Genomic DNA, 16,320 nt, shown 5'->3' with positions numbered 1-16,320 from the left:
GTCAGAGAGAGAGGGAGACACAGAATCCGAAGCAGGCTTCAGGCTCTGAGCCATCAGCACAGAGCCCGATGCGGGGCTCGAACTCACAGACTGCGAGATCATGACCTGAGCCGAAGTCGGACACTCAACCGACTGAGCTACCCAGGCGCCCCTATACATTGTGTTTTAACTAAGGGGTTGTTTTTTCCATATAACCAATAGAGCTATGGTACCTGAGGATTTGGAATTACTTGTGAATGACTCAAAAGTATATGACAAGTAACACTTTGAAATTTTGTTAAGACATAAAATATAAACCATAAGCTCTGGGAGGATGCTGTTAGGAAAAACCATTTAGCCAGTCTAGATGACCATCCAAAATCTTTATTCTATGGCTATTTTCTATTTGAGGCCATGTATGCAGTAACACGTCATTATACTTGAGACAGCAATTATATGTGGGGCGCCTGGGTGGCTCAGTAGATTAAGCATCTGACTTTGGCTCAAGTCATGATCTCGTGTTGCAGTTCACGTGTTTGAGCCCCACATTGGGTTCTCTGCTGACAGCTCAGAGCCTAGAGGCTGCTTCTGATTCTGTGTCTCCTTCTCTCTCTCTGCCCTTCCCTGGCTTGTGTCCTTCCCCTCTCTCGTTCTCTCTCTTTCAAATAAAACTTAACAACAACAACAAAAAAGACAGGAATTACATGCTACAGTGATACTCTTGGACTCAGAGGTTCATAATATCACCAAATACATCAGCAATTACTAATGTCTACTATATATAAACAAATGTAAGAAAAAAACATTCCCAAATAAAAAGTTAAGTTTGAGTATTATAATTATGGACAATTTTCTCCATCCACTGCTTTATTAAGAGAGAGAGGAAAATAGGTTAACATCTCTCCACTCTCCTTAGTCACTGAAAACTAATCAGGAGTAGAAAGAAGTGTAGGAAAAGTGATGTATTACAACAATAACTGAAAGCAGAAGTGACTTGGGATCTATTTCTTTTGTAGCCTGAAAAAGAAAGTCCTTTCTATCTTAGGGGTGCCTGGGTGGCTCAGTCGGTTAAGCATCCGACTCTTGATTTTAGCTCAGGTCATGATCCCAGGTTCATGGGTTAGAGCCCCACTTTAGGCTCTGCACTGACAGCACAGAGCCTGCTTGGGATTCTCTTTTCCCCTCTCTCATTGCCTCTCCCCCACTCACGGTCTCTCAAATAATAAAAACAAAAACTTAAAAAGAAAGTCCTTTCTATCTTAAATACAATGGGAGCAATTTATCCTCCCAAAATTAAAAACTGGATTTTAAGGAATTCCTCTGAATTACCTCTAGAACATTAGAATGGTAGCTTATATCCCAGATATTCTGAAGATTCTATTCCTACTTCTTACTTAGCCTCTCCCATCTTTAATTGATTCATGTGCCAGAAAGTCTATGTTCAGTGCAGTTTTTCCTGAAGGCCTTTATCCCCAGCCAAGCATTAAATAACTCCAGTCTGCTCTCACCTGTAAGGTTGATGTCTCCTAGCAAATCGAGAAGTTCTCCACCAGCAGAAGCTGGTTTGCTTGTAGGTGCAGTTGGAATAACAGGTGTTATGTCATTTCCTCCCAACAAATCCAATAAATCATTGGCCTAAACAAAGAAATAGTATCTCAATTCATGAATCATTTGTCTAATCTGTATCTAAGGCAAAGCTCTTTCAAGACTTAAAAATAAGGAAGAGAACCATTAATCAATCTAGGAACACTGAAGGGAATCAGCTAAGAGATAGGTCATAAAGAACTAACTATAATATCATGAGGATTCCCAGATAAGCAAGTGAAAAGCTACCTGGCTGGTGGGCTGTGGCCCAGAGGGTGGTGGTTTGGTCTCTAGTGGAGCTGGTTCTGTCTCTCCATTTGTCTGCACAATCTCAGTAGGGCCATTTGTGGTCACTTTTTCCATGACAGGCATTCTCTCAAGCAGGGCAGACCTAGAAGAATCTGAAGTGGTTAAATTCTAGGCAGTTAACCTAGATTCCCTACCCAAGAAAATCACTGTTACTATATTGGAGTCAAACATGGACAGCCATCTCCCCTCCCCACCCTGTAACACACACACTAAAATAGAAGGTGGATTACAAGAATACATGACCTAAATTCCTAGCTGGATTAAGGGCAGGCAAGAAACCTTGAATAGACAAACTGTCCACCTAAATCCCAAGAGACTGGGATTTCTCACTGGTAGAGAAATTGGAACGAAAGAAAGGTAAATAAGTAGGTATTAACAATCTCCAATCACGAAGATACTGCATAACAGACACGCAACACAAAGTTAAATATATGAGATTCTCTTGAAAAAACACAACTGCCACTTCTTAACCAAATAAAATGGAAAATGAAGCAAACATCTCATACCAAAAGAAGAGAAAGGGAATGATAGAACATGGTTAACTTAAGTGTTTACAGGTAGGCAGAACAGAAAATGGACAAATGGAAGCAGTCAAGCAATTAGGACTAAACAGACTTGTGAAGCCCAGTTAACAAAGCCTGAGGAATGAGTCTCCTTTGTGGATTATCATGACAATTTGCTCAGGATGCTAACAGCCACATGCATTGCTTGGTTTCTTTCACTCACCTCATATGATCATATTTCTTAAAAAGTGCATTATATTCTACTGCCCTCTGCTGGAGTTCCACATCAATGCTGCTTCCATAGATGGAAACCACTTTCTTAATTCGGCTTTGGGATAAAATGACAAACAAATTCAAATACCCAAAAGAAAGTTCATAAACAAGTAGAGTGAATAAACAAACCCAAGTTTTCTGGTTAAAAATCTGAAATACTCGTATTTCCTTAATTCACGCATCTTTTCAAAAACAAAACACCTCTCCTTTATCTTCTTTATCCAAAACACACCTCAACATCATCACTTACCACTGTACTTATTCTAACCGTAATGCTAGATTTTGTCTGTTAAATATCCCATACCCTGAAATCTGCAGGAAAAAGTACCCATTATGAATTTGCTACAAAAGAAGTGTGTAATGTTCATTCTCTTCTTTAATAACTTTAAAATAAAAAGGTTTTATCAACAAAAGGGTCACAGCATCAGACTTTTATCAATAAAGGGTTATTACCTGACACCAAATTCTTCTAGCTCACAATTTAAAGAGTTAGTAAAAAAATATATATCATTTCTTCACAGGACCTTACACAAGATCTAAGAGAACTAAGTTTGCCTTAAAAATGCTTGGCTGGAAAACTAGTCCAACTGATTTTATTCAAAATAGTGAAGAGCAGAATTTAAAAATTTAACCACCAAAACCTTCATAATTTTCTTCCTATTCAGACATCTCAAAATATTATAATAAACCCTTATATGGGGAAAGTAACTTCTTACTTTAAAAAGAGAAAAGGCATTAGAAGTCAGATTTTGAAAACATAACTTTTCACCTTCAAAATAATAAATGGTGGGGTGTGGGACTAAAGCAAAGCAGAGTATAGATAAAATAAGGATGAACTACAAATTAATAATTATTACTGTGGATTGACAGGTGTATACAACTCATTTTACTATCCTATTTTCCTATTTTTGCCCCTGCTTGAAATTTTACATAACAAAAAGTTTTTAAAAATTACAAAATAATGGGGCGCCTGGGTGGATCAGTCGGTTAAGCGTCCGACTTCGGCTCAGGTCATGATCTCGCAGTCCGTGAGTTCGAGCCCCGCGTCGGGCTCTGTGCTGACAGCTCGGACCCTGGAGCCTGTTTCAGGTTCTGTGTTTCCCTCTCTCTCTGCCCCTCCCCCGTTCATGCTGTGTCTCTCTCTGTCTCAAAAATAAATAAACGTTAAAAAAAAAATTACAAAAAAAATTACAAAATAACATGTTCATCCTACTTTTTCTCCATACTCACTTTACAGTACAGGTGAATCTAGTAGAAAGCTTCATAATGGCAGTGAGGGCATAACCTCTCGTCACAGAGGTGGACATATTAGAGATGAGGACACTTTCTAAAATATCCAACACTTCATCTTCTGTTACCTGGAGAGAAAAACAAAACAAACAAACAAACAAACAACAAAAACAAAACAAAACAAAACAAAAAAACGCAGGATGAATCCTAACAGTAAAGATCTAAATCAAATACCAAGTCACAGGATGCCACCATCATTACCAAAACTTTAACACTAACTGTGCTTTGCCAGAGTAACTGTAAAAACTGATCCATCATCAATCAGAAGCACGTAGGAAGGAGGTTTAAAAAAAAAAAAAAAAAAAAAAAAAAGGAAAACACCCAGTGGGTACTGAGAGACATATACAGCTTCAAGAGGTAGAAGTAAAGAAAATAACAAGATAAACAGAGTTCAAGTGTTGTTGCCACAATTTCTCCTAAAGCCAGTTCTTTGATAAGCAAATGCAGACATGGATAAGTCTATTTGTTATCAAGCCAAAGGGTGAAAAGTAGATCTGCAGATGGTTTTAAATCTCATCAGGGCAGCTAAATTCCATCTCAAAAACTGGCAAGTTTCCCAATATAATTCTGGGATTACTTCTTTAAAAGGTTTTCAAGGAATCAACCTCAACTCCTCATTAAACACTATCCTTTTATAAACCAAAACACTATTTTCCTCCCTCCTTACAGAGTGACAAGGAGTACCTGAATAGGCTCTTCCTCTTCACACTGGCCTGATACAAGAAGATCTCCATATTCACCTATACACCATGCAGCGACTTGTACCAAAGGTTGCTGTCAAAAGAAAGTCACCATTTGTCAAAGGCTTTCAATCCTTGCAAGGATTAATGCAGATCATCTAATCATAAAAGACGAAACCAAGGCACATCTAGAGTGTTAGTAGTAAGAACACACCAGGAACTAATGGGTAATTTCCCCACCAAAGTAGAAAGTACCTACTTGAGAATAATCACCAAGAATTGCTTTGTACAAGCGCTGGACAGTATAGGCATGCATCTCCACACTATTGGTTATTAGCTGGATCAAGTTAGGGACTGCGTCATCACGAACATAGCTTCCTGCCTAAAAGGAAATGCAAAGTTATCCCTAGAAACACATCATAATGATAAGAAGTGTTGGCTACTGCTTCTATTCAAAGGAGACTACTACAAAACACCCTCCACGATAAAGTTGGTTCCAATTCTCAGGTTCATAAGCAGCTCAAACTTCAAAGTCTTACTTATTCAAATTGCTTACTTCTTATTTAAATGAATATTCTAAGTTTTTCAATTTTACAAAAAATAAAACAAAATGTCCTTTGTCAAAGGAAAAGTAAAATATAAAGGATTAAAATTTCAAGAAAGACCTTTTCTACTCAAAACAGATTAAGCCTAAGATTTCAAAAATTTAAGTAGAATATTCACTGCAAACTTAATTACAACCACCTCTGCCTTCTCACAACTCCCCAGTACAGTTAAAATCACACAGGCTACCTATAGCAGCCACATCACTCTGGGGGAAGGAGACGGGGGTGTATATCAGAGGTCCAAAAGGGCAGCATGTGAAATAAGAATTAAATAAATAGTACTCTTTTTAAAACTTCGATTTAAAACATCACACTGTCCTTTAAAAACTAGAATTTTTAAACATTATAGAACCATCAGTCACACAAATGGGAAGTATTTTGTACTTAATCATCCACACTTTAAAAACAAAAATAAACCTGGTCTCTTTAATATTCTCTTGACTAGTGGAATCTGAAATAGTATTTGCAACCATGAAACAAAGTAAAGCTATTTAACACCAACAAGGAAGCTAAATCTCATCCTTGTCAGAGCATTATAACAAGGCTGTACAGGACATAAAAACAGTGGAACCTGTGCCTATCAGCCCACCTTGATCAAGCTCCCATTACTAGACAGAGCAGCAGATCTGATTTACGAGACCAGGAAAAGGAAAAGGAAACAGAGAGAAAGAGAGAAAGAAAGAGGGAGCTTTTCAAGAGTGAGACCAGGAAAAGGAAACGAAAGAAAGAAAGAAAGAAAGAAAGGAAGAAAGAAAGAAAGAAAGAAAGAAAGAAAGAAAGAAAGAAAAGGAAACAAACCCAGGTGATTGGGATACCCCTCACTCTTGTTAAAAAACACAAAGACTCAGAGAGAAGTTTGGAAAAAAGGTCAAAATGCTAAAGACAGAAGCTAAAGAACAGGTAATTTGTTTCATTCTTCCCAAATGGGAGAAAGCAGAGTGTTGTTTATTTATTTAATCATTATTATTTTAAATAGTTTTCACACCCAGTGTGGAGACCAATGAGGGGCTTGAACTCATGACCCTGTGATCAAGACCTGAGCTAAGGACAAGAGTCAGACGCTTAACTGACTGAGCCACCCAGGCACCAGAAAGCAGAGTGTTTTAAATAACAGAAAGCATCAACATGATCTAAATGACATTTACAGCCCACTTTATCCAACAGCAAAATACACATTCTTCTCAAGGTCAAATGGAACATTCATCAAGACAAACCACATTCTGGGCCATAAAAAACATCTCAAATCTAAAAGAACTAAAATCATACAGGATTTAACTAGAAATCAGTAACAGATAAGAAATCCCCAAATATTCAGAAATTAAATTAAATAACACATAGATCAAAGAAAACTATAGACCACTATCTCTATGAATATAGATGCAAAAATCCTAAAAAGTGTATTAGCAAATCAAATAGAACAATGTATAAAAAGAACTATACACCACGACTGTGTGGGATTTATTCCAGGTATGGAAGGTTAGTTCAACATTCAAAAATCAATTAATGTAATCCAGCACATCAACAGGTTAAAGAAGAAAAACTGTAGGACACAATAAGATTATATAACTGGAAAAATGAAAAGTAGGAGCATTAAAAAGAATGGCTTTGATTTTGACAACATTTTTCCTCAGAAGCTCTTTTTTCTCTTCTTTTGATCCTTATAAAAAAACCCAAAGTGCATCCTGATTTGTATCTTTTGTTAAAATATAATTCCCCTGGGGCGCCTGGGTGGCTCAGTCAGTTAAGCATCCGACTTCGGCTCAGGTCATGATCTCGCGGTCTGTGGGTTCAAGCCCCACGTTGGGCTCTGTGCTGACTGCTCAGAGCCTGGAGCCTGTTTCAGATTCTGTGTCTCCCTCTCTCTCTGACCCTCCCCCGTTCATGCTCTGTCTCTCTCTGTCTCAAAAATAAATAAACGTTAAAAAAAAATTAAAAAAATATATATATATATAATTCCCCTGTTATTAAGTTCATGTATTAACCTTTTACAAAGTTAATTCATTGCAAGTAAACTAGAAAACTACTGTGTCACAGACAGAATTCCACAACAACAAATACACATACACACATCACAATTTTAATGATATCATTCCTTCCTACAGATGTTTCATAATTTCCTTAACCAATGCCTATTTGGAGACTTACACTTATTTCCAACATTCCCCCATTATAAACAAGATTGGGATGAACACCTTTGTATATACATTTCTGTATACTTGCCCTTTTATTTTTCTAAGATAAATTCTTAAGAAAAGAATTAATGAGTTAAAAGGTACAAACTAAGACTTTTGCTATAGGCTACCGAAGTTTACTCCAGAAAGCACCATTTTATATCCAATATGAAGTGGAGACTACACCACCTATTTCTCTTTCCTAACACTAGGAAGTAGGTTAAAAAGTATGACAAGTGAAAAATGATACCCCACTTGTAATTTTACTATTTATTTATTAACAATGGTATTTTTCAATGTTAACTAGCCATTTCTTTCTTCTTTTGTGAAATATCTGTTCAAATGCCAATTTCTCCATTACAGTATTTGATTTTTCCTATTAACTGTAAATTATTTATAAAGATATTACCACGCTGTCATATGGTATAGTGTTTTTCCCCTAGTTGTCATTTGTTTCAGCTTTGTAGATTCTTTTCCCTTTTGCTATGAAAGTTTCAAATTTTGATGGGACAAAATGTGTAAAAGTTTCCCTTAATGGTATCTACTTCGGTGACAATAATTAGACATAGATACTTGTGTTTTCTTTATACACCACTACACTTCCATTTTGACTGTTAAAAAAGAATATCTTATAAAACCATACTTTTAAATCCATAATAAATTTATAGTCATGCAAAAGCTTCCAATGGCTTCCTATCATATTAAAAACAAAAATTCCCAACTCCTATGAGGCCCTATATAATGGAGCCCCTGTATCAATCCTACCATTCTCTGCCTCTCATGCTACCTACTGGCTTCATTTGCCTTCTTGTTGCTCTCTAAGCAGGCCACACTTGTTGCTACTTAAGGGCTTTGCAACACTTGCTGTTCCCCCAAATCTTTGCACGGCTCCTCATTTCATCAAGCTCTCTCCTCAACTGTTACCTCCTGTGAGCGACCTGTGTGGACTACTCTACCTAAAAGACTTGGCCCTTTGCCCCACCTTCCATTCTTTGCTGCTGTCGCTGGAGTCCTTCACGCTGCTTCAGTCAGCTTCACTATTGTTCGTAGTAGTTTTTCCTGCCTAACTGGATAGTACATATTTCTCCACGGAGTTCCTATCTCCCCCACTAGAACTAAAACGTAAGCTTTGTGAGAACAAAGGCTTTGTCTGCCTCATCCAGCACTTAGTATATGTTGACTAAAAAAAAAAAACAAAAACAAAAGCTACTTACCGTTGTCAGAACACGCATAATTGTGTCTATATGCCACCGTTTGGAAGGTGCATACCTGAGAAAATAATGGCACCAGATAAAAACATTGGAACCTGTGAAGTATACTGTGCTCGGCGACTTTCAAAAATCCTGTGCTACAGACTTTTTAGGCTTACTGGTGAAGTGATTATTTTTGACATATTTCATCTTCAAATCTAGCAGCTACCTCCATTTCAAAGGGTAATGAAATGGGGCAAAGTCAAATTTAGATGTTTCACATAATAATTGCAATAGGAGTTGCTGAACTGAGAAATGGGACTCCAACTCAGTTTTTCAGAAAACAAATCATAAAGACAAAGCAGGAAGACAAAGAAAAAGAAGAAAAGGGACTGTTCCCAGACCCAGGCAACACCAGGACTAGAAACTCATTCCCTTAAAATCACAGTGCAGAGAGGAGAAATAACCACACTACCAAAACTGAGGTACTTCTTCCTAAGAGTTTTACACAGAACAATTCAATGCTGTAATTTTTCTATTCTCTACCAAAAAAAAATCCAAACACTTTCGTATTCTCTTCTTCACAGACGAGAAGTTAAAAAATAGATATACAAAGAGATTTTATAAAAGTAGGATTCTTTTTGGTCTTAGCATACTTAAATACTGGTTAGAATGGCCTTCTAACGAAGCAAATTTCTTTCTTTTCTTTCTTTATTTTTTAAATGAAGCAAATTTATAATTGGGAGCCTGAAATAAACATATGTTTTAAACAGGTTTACAATATTTTTTCCATGTTTTAAAGATGCTTTCAAAAAGTTCCAAGCATCTTTTACCAATAAATGTAAAAATTAAGTCTTACTTTTCTGCAGCAAGAAAGATTCCAGATGCACAGTCTGCTTTAAATTCTGGCTCACATGAATCCAGAAAATAAAGTAATTCCTTCATCATGCCTCGGATATTATTCCCATTTACCAGGGCAAAACTCAATTCCATTGCACGCCTTGCAGAGGGGGGGAAAAAAAAGTTATGATATTTAAAGTGGGAATGAAACAAAAACCCAGATGTGTTGTTTCTGAACACTGGCAGATGGGTTCTATGCCCTTGCACGATTTTGTGATCCCAATCTTCATACATACATGATAGCCAAAGTTATCAAAGTTACTTTTAACATTCTGAATTTTCATTCAACACTTTTCTTTACAAAGCTCCAAGAGACACACTACTTGTCACCAAAAATGCAGTTTGGGTTCCAAAGTCTATTCTATGCATCTGAACTTTTGAACACTCAAAAGGCTAAACAAGAGAAGTAACAAAATGATTACCCAATGAGAATACCTCTTTGCATTATTTCTTAAAAATGTGATAAAGTCACCATATTCTCTTTATTACATCCACTTCTGTCCAAAAATGATTTAACAGTTTACATCAAAAGATATATAAGAAAATTAGAGTAAAAACACACCATAGGACATTATGGTAAGTGAGATAAGTCAGAGAAAGACAAATATTGTATGGTATCACTTCCATCTGGAAGGTAAAAAAGCCAAAAGCAAAGAAACAGACTAGAATGGTGGTTACCAGGGTCTCGAGGGTGGGGGGAAAGGATGGAGATGTTGGTCAAAGGATACAAACCTCAATTATAAAATGAGTAAGTTCTGGAGATCTAATGTGCAGCATGATGACTACAGTTAATAATAATAGCGTATTATATAATTGAAAGTTGCTAAGAGAGTAGATCTTAAATATTCTTATCACAAAAAAGAAAAGGTAAGTATGTTAACTAAGCTCCAGGGGTAACTATTTTACAACACATAAGTATACTAATTCAATGCACCTTACACTTACACAATGTTTATATTAATTTTATCTCAATAAAGCTGGGCAGGGAAAATGAAACAATGAGGGCCATGAAAAGGAAAAAAGGGCGCGTACCATGAGAGCAAATAAGAGTTTCTGGAACTGCGTTATCAAATTTAGCAATCAAAGGAAAACCAAAATGTTTAACATAGATTACTGCATGAATCTTTTCGTATTTGGTCAATAATTTCAAACATAGTATATAATTTGACTTTTAAAATACCAATTTAATAAGTATAAAATACTTTTATCTTGGCTAATCTATAAACAACGTTCAATCTTTACAGAAATCCACTAATAGTTAATTCTTAGATGGTGCTTAAGTCCTTTACATATAATAATCCAATTAGTCCTGCATAACCTTTGTAGTGGGTGCTCTTGTATTTGCATTTTACATATGGGACAACTGAGGCAGAGAAAGTTTAAATAACTACCATCAAGTTTAATAAGAACATAGTCAGGATTTTTAATGAGGCATTCAGGCTTCAGAGTCTGAACTTCTACTGTTAAATACCCTGTCAAAGAGACAGGGATTTTACGTTTGATATGCAAAGCCCTGTCATGAGTAATAGAGAAATAACACAATAGGAGTCAGAAGGTCTGATTTCTATTCCCAGGTCTGCCCTGTCCAACACATAGGTTTAGAGGAAATCATTTGATTCTTTTGGGACTGTATTTTAACTAATCTGTTAACTGGGGATAGAAGTTAAGTTAATTGTCTAGTCTGTCTCACTGGCTCACTCTGAGAACCAACTGAGAGGGTGCTTATACATTCTGTGGAAAGCACACGCATAAAAAAAATCCTGGGTTGGGGCACCTGAGTAGCTCAGTTGGTTACGGGTCTGTCTTTGACCCAAGTCATGATCTCATGGTTCGTGGGTTCGAGCCCCATGTCGGGCTCTGTGCTGACAGCTCGGAGCCTGGAGCCTGCTTCGGACTGTGTGTCTCCCTCTCCCTCTGCCCCTCCTCTGCTCACGCTCTGTCTCTCTAAGAAGCAAATAAACATTCAAAAAAATAAAAATAAAATAAAAAATCCTGGGGCACCTGGCTGGCTCAGGTGGTAGAACATACAACTCTTGATCTCAGGGTTGTAGGTTTGAGCCCTACATTGGATGAAGAGATTACTTAAAAACAAAATCTTTAAAAAAAAATTTTTTTTTTTTAGGGGTGCCTGGGTGGCTCAGTCGGTTAAGCGTCCGACTTTGGCTCAGGTCATGATTTCACGGTTTGTGAGTTACAGCCCTGCATCGGGCTCTATGCTGACAGCTCCCCCTTTCTCTGCCCCTCCCCCGCTTGTACTCTGTGTCTCTATGTCTCTCAAAAACGAATAAATGTAAAAAAAACTTTTTTTTAATTTTAATTAAAATTTTTTTTTAATTTTTTAATTTTTTTTAATTAAAAAAAATCCTGTGCAAAGCACTAGGTGAGTTATTGTTGCTGAGTTTAGGTTGTATCTTTAGATTGCCCATGTACTTAGCATATGCTCTCTGCAAATAAAGGAACTCAGTATGAATAGATATTTGTTAAATGAATGGTTTCAGAGATCATTTCAAATCTCATTTATTCTGATTTTGAACATACAACCAAAAGTTCACTGAGGCCAACTAAAATTAGATGTTACAAACATCTTCACTTCTTACAATAGGATAATCAGTAGAGTCAGTCTGTCGAGGAAAAGAATTGATGCCTTTGCAAAGTGCTATCTGCTGCCTAACAGTCATTCCTAGATGTGCTGTTCTAAAAAAACACAGCTGCCTCTAGTATCTTGGGGCAGAAGTACTGTGAGAAAATGTGTGCTGTCAGCAATATGAGTTTCAGCATTGTGATAAATCACTTAGCCGATGGATCACTCCGTATTTTCATCCTCCAGCACACAGAGCGCAGTACCTCTGTTAAGCAGACTTTCGTCCAGCTTACCTGTACCTGTTTATTTATCAAAGAACCAAGGACAACTTCAGTGTGCACATTAGTATTCCTTATTGGCCTCCTTCACTGACCTAACCTTCTCCCTACCAATCCTTTCTTAAAAAGGATTTACTCAGCAGGGAGTTCATCTGTGCAAATAAGGAGTAAATAAGCAAATGTCAACATTCTCACTCTCAAAACCATTACAAAGTTATCAAGTGGGGGCTGGGGCAGAGAACCATCAACAATCTATTACCGTTTTATTGAGACATCCAAATCTTTTAAACAGTCCACAATTGTGCTTCTGTGCCTCTGTACTGCATTATGATCTGTCTGCACAGTCTTCAACAAAGATGTCAAAGCTACGTATCTGTATGAAACAAAGTTGCAGAAGACAAATTAAAATGTAAAAGTCGGGATAGTTCTTCTCTAAAATAATGACAAAGAAGACATCTAATGACTAAATATTTTTAAATATTTAAAAGACAAGACAGAGTTAGTGAGTATAATGGTATTATTTTAAAGGTGTAAAAGACACTATAATCTTAAGTAGTGGTAACCAGGAAAATTCAGACTTGCATTCATGGTCAAGTCCATTTAAACTTCTAAAAGTGACTAATTCCATCCTTTTAATTCTTCCAAATAGTACAACAAAATAAGCATATATTATGCCTTTCCTTAGACCCAAAATGCAAGAGGGTATTATTTCAATTTACCATTTATATTTTCTTGCTTTTGATACTGGTACCAAAACTGCCCCTATAAAGCCTTCACTTTTAAGGTTTAAGTATCTGAGGGGTGCCTGGGTGGCGCAGTCGGTTAAGCGTCCGACTCTTGGTGTTGGCTCAAGTCATGACCTCACAGTTTGTAGGTTTGAGCTCCACATTAGGTGCTGTGCTGATGTTGCGGAGCCTGCTTGGGATTCTGTCTCTCCTTCTCTCTGCCCCTCCCCAACTTGTGTGCGCACACTAAATAAATAAATAAATAAATAAACTTTTTTAAAAAAACTATTCAAGTATTTGAAAATTCTTTTGGGGGGGGTGCCTGGGTGGCTCAGTTGGTTAAGCATCCAACTCTTCATTTCGGCTCAGGTCATGATTTCATAGTTTGTGGGACAGAGCCCTACCACTGGGCTCCGGGCTGACAGCAGGGAGCCTGCTTGGGATTCTCTCTCCTCTCTGTCTGCCCCTGCCCCTGCTTGTGATCTCTCTCTCTCTTTCAAAATAAATAAATGAACACTTGAAAAAAAAATAAATAAATAAAAATTCTTTTGGAAGGAGGAGATAATTCAGGTGTTATTTACATATTTTTAAATGCTCAACATAAGAAATTTTTTTTCCTGATTAAAACAGGAAAAAGGGCAAGCAGGATACACTACACAAAGGAATATAACAAAATAAAATACCAATAAATTGATCTACCTAAAAAAAATTAGCTAGAGTTCACACATTCCAGGTTTGCTACACAAAATGTTATTTTTCTTCTTAATTTGGAGTAGAGGTCAGCAAATCACAGCCTCTACCTACAAGATTCTAGCCTTCTGCTGTGTGGTTTTATAAATGAATTTTTAATGGAATATAGCCACACTCATCATTTACATAGTCTGTGTGCTTACATACCAAGAGGCAGAGTTGAGTAGCTGCCACAGAGACTCTAAGGCCCACAGAGCCTAAAATATTGACCATCTGCTCCTTCACAGAAAGTCTGCTGACTTCTAATGCTAACAGTGTAAACAAAAGTAAATTTAGTCATGAGGTAAATCCTCATATTCTTTACAAAACAGTAGTCTTAAGATCAGGCTAAAAATAAAAATCCTGAGTTGAAGTTCTAGATAAGTCATTCAATCCATGTGCAATTTTGAGCAAAGTCACTCTTGAAAACACTGAGTTTATAAAACCAAAGTACAAGATATTTTTCAGTTGACTTACCTAATATTCTTATCATTGTTCAATAAGAAACGACCCAGGATGTTTATGGCTAGGACCTACAGAGAAACAGCACTGGTTAAAAATGGAAGAAAACAAAATATTTGTATCATTTAAGGATCATCTCCTGGCCTCTGATGGTGCAAGCAATTGAAAGGTGGTAGTTGGTATTTCTACAGATTGCTAGCAAAACACAAAAACAAAACAAAAATCTGAAGGCAAACTCTTAAAATCATATTCTATTTCAACAGTAATTGCTGAAAGATTATATTTTAAAATTATATTGTTAGTGGGAGAATAATATTGGTACAGACTCACTGGTGAAAAATCTGGCTCTATATATATATATATATATATATATATATACATTCTTTTTTTTTTAATATTACCTCTGCCTCAACAATTCTTCTAAGAATTACCTGACAAACACACTTGTACATATGCACATATTTCAGCTCAGATCATGATCTCATGGTTTGTGAGTTCAAGCCCTGTGTCAGGCTCCCTACTAACAGTGTGGAGCCTGCCTGGAATTCTCTCTTTTTCAAAATAAATAAAATAAACTTAAAAGAAAAAAAAAGTGGATTCATTCATGAATGAATTCATTCATGCTACGACATGGATGAACCCTGAAGACATTATACTAAGTGAAATAAGCCAGCTACAAAAGGACAATACTATGATTCCACTTATATGAGGTATCTACAATAGTCAAATTCACAAAGACAGTTAAGTAGAATGATGGTTGTCTGGCATCGGAGGTAGAGAATAATGGAAAGTTATTGTTTAATGGGTACATAGCTTCAGTTTGGGAAAACAAAAGAGTTCAGAAGATAAATGGTAGTGCTGGTAGCAAAACAATGTGAATGTATTTAATGCCACTAAACTACAGTTAAAATGGTAACTTTTATATTATGTATATTCCACCATAATTATTTTTTAATGGGAATGGTCTCTATACATGAATATAGTTTATCTACATGAATAAGGACTAGCTCCAAGATAACATTAGGTGAAAAGAGTAAGGTACAGGACAATATATATATGTTACCATTTTGCTCGAAAGGTAGGGAGAAGAAGAGAACTAACCTAAGTTACTTTAAGTTATCTGGATACTGGAATGTTAAAGACAAAAAGAACCATATACAAATACTGGACTGTATCTAGTAATCTGTTTCTCATAAGGCTATGAGCTACCAATTCTTTTATCATTAAGTGATTGAAAGAATGAATAAATTCATGAGGGAGAACTCTCCTTACAGGAGAATTCCAATTATTTAATGAGGAAAAAATGAGGAAAAGAGAAAAGTATGATTGGAACACCATCCTAAATAACTACAGCAGACAAGATTCTCTGATGGATACTAAAATTGGTGGGCAAAAAATCTAAGAACAAGGTATTTGCATAGCCTCAAAGTGTCTCCTTCAAAGTATTTTCAATTACAAAGGAAAAAAATAACTTTACAGTGGAGAGACACAACAGACACCACTTTAACCAAATGATCAAGGTTAATATCACCAGTAATGAGACAAGTAGATAGCATCCTGATATGATACTGAGAAGGGTTCATCATTTCTGTGGTGGTCTTGCCAAAAAAAGCATAACCTCAATCTAATTATGAGAAATATCAGAGAGAGCCAATTTGAGGGGCATTCTACAAAGTAACTGATCAATACTCTTCAAAAATGTCAGTCATGAAAGAACAAGGAAAGACGGAGGAAGTGCCACAGATTGGAGGACACTAAGGAGACATGACAATTAAATGCAATGTGGGATCAAGGATTGGATCCTGAAGAAAAAGGACAGAAGTAGAAAAATTGGTGAAATTTGAATAAATTCTGTAATTTAGCTAACAGTATGGTACCAGTATTAACTTCTTAGTTTCAGTAATCATCTATAGTTATGCATGATGTTAACATTAGGGGAAACTGAGTGAAGGGTATATGGGAACTCAGAACTAATTTTTGCAACTTTTCTGTAAGTCTAAAGTACCAAAAAAAGGTTTCAAAAAGTGGGTAAGAGAAGAAATACACATGTACACAATTTAA

General features: G+C 36.4%; 1 protein-coding gene and 1 non-coding gene across 3 annotated transcripts in view; both read right to left on the bottom strand.

The window, feature by feature from the left end:
* Nucleotides 1–16,320, bottom strand: part of AP1G1 (adaptor related protein complex 1 subunit gamma 1) — a 76,748-nt gene that overhangs the window by 10,477 nt on the left and 49,951 nt on the right. For both annotated transcript variants that reach the window (XM_007074916.3, XM_007074918.3), the window contains 10 exons: nucleotides 14,275–14,330; nucleotides 12,603–12,716; nucleotides 9,444–9,584; nucleotides 8,609–8,663; nucleotides 4,878–5,000; nucleotides 4,623–4,712; nucleotides 3,879–4,006; nucleotides 2,599–2,703; nucleotides 1,813–1,954; nucleotides 1,488–1,614 (listed from right to left, as the gene is read on the bottom strand). In XM_007074916.3, coding sequence (XP_007074978.1) covers nucleotides 1,488–1,614; nucleotides 1,813–1,954; nucleotides 2,599–2,703; nucleotides 3,879–4,006; nucleotides 4,623–4,712; nucleotides 4,878–5,000; nucleotides 8,609–8,663; nucleotides 9,444–9,584; nucleotides 12,603–12,716; nucleotides 14,275–14,330 — 1,081 coding nt within the window. The remainder of the gene's footprint in view (nucleotides 1–1,487; nucleotides 1,615–1,812; nucleotides 1,955–2,598; nucleotides 2,704–3,878; nucleotides 4,007–4,622; nucleotides 4,713–4,877; nucleotides 5,001–8,608; nucleotides 8,664–9,443; nucleotides 9,585–12,602; nucleotides 12,717–14,274; nucleotides 14,331–16,320) is intronic.
* LOC122234413 lies at nucleotides 12,232–12,317 on the bottom strand. Its single transcript, XR_006212208.1, has one exon. It is a non-coding gene; the product is annotated as a small nucleolar RNA SNORD71 (small nucleolar RNA).

The sequence above is a fragment of the Panthera tigris genome, chromosome E2, assembly GCF_018350195.1.
Source record: "Panthera tigris isolate Pti1 chromosome E2, P.tigris_Pti1_mat1.1, whole genome shotgun sequence".
In the NCBI taxonomy this organism is placed as follows: Eukaryota; Metazoa; Chordata; class Mammalia; order Carnivora; family Felidae; genus Panthera; species Panthera tigris.
This window is presented reverse-complemented; position numbering and strand designations above follow the sequence as displayed.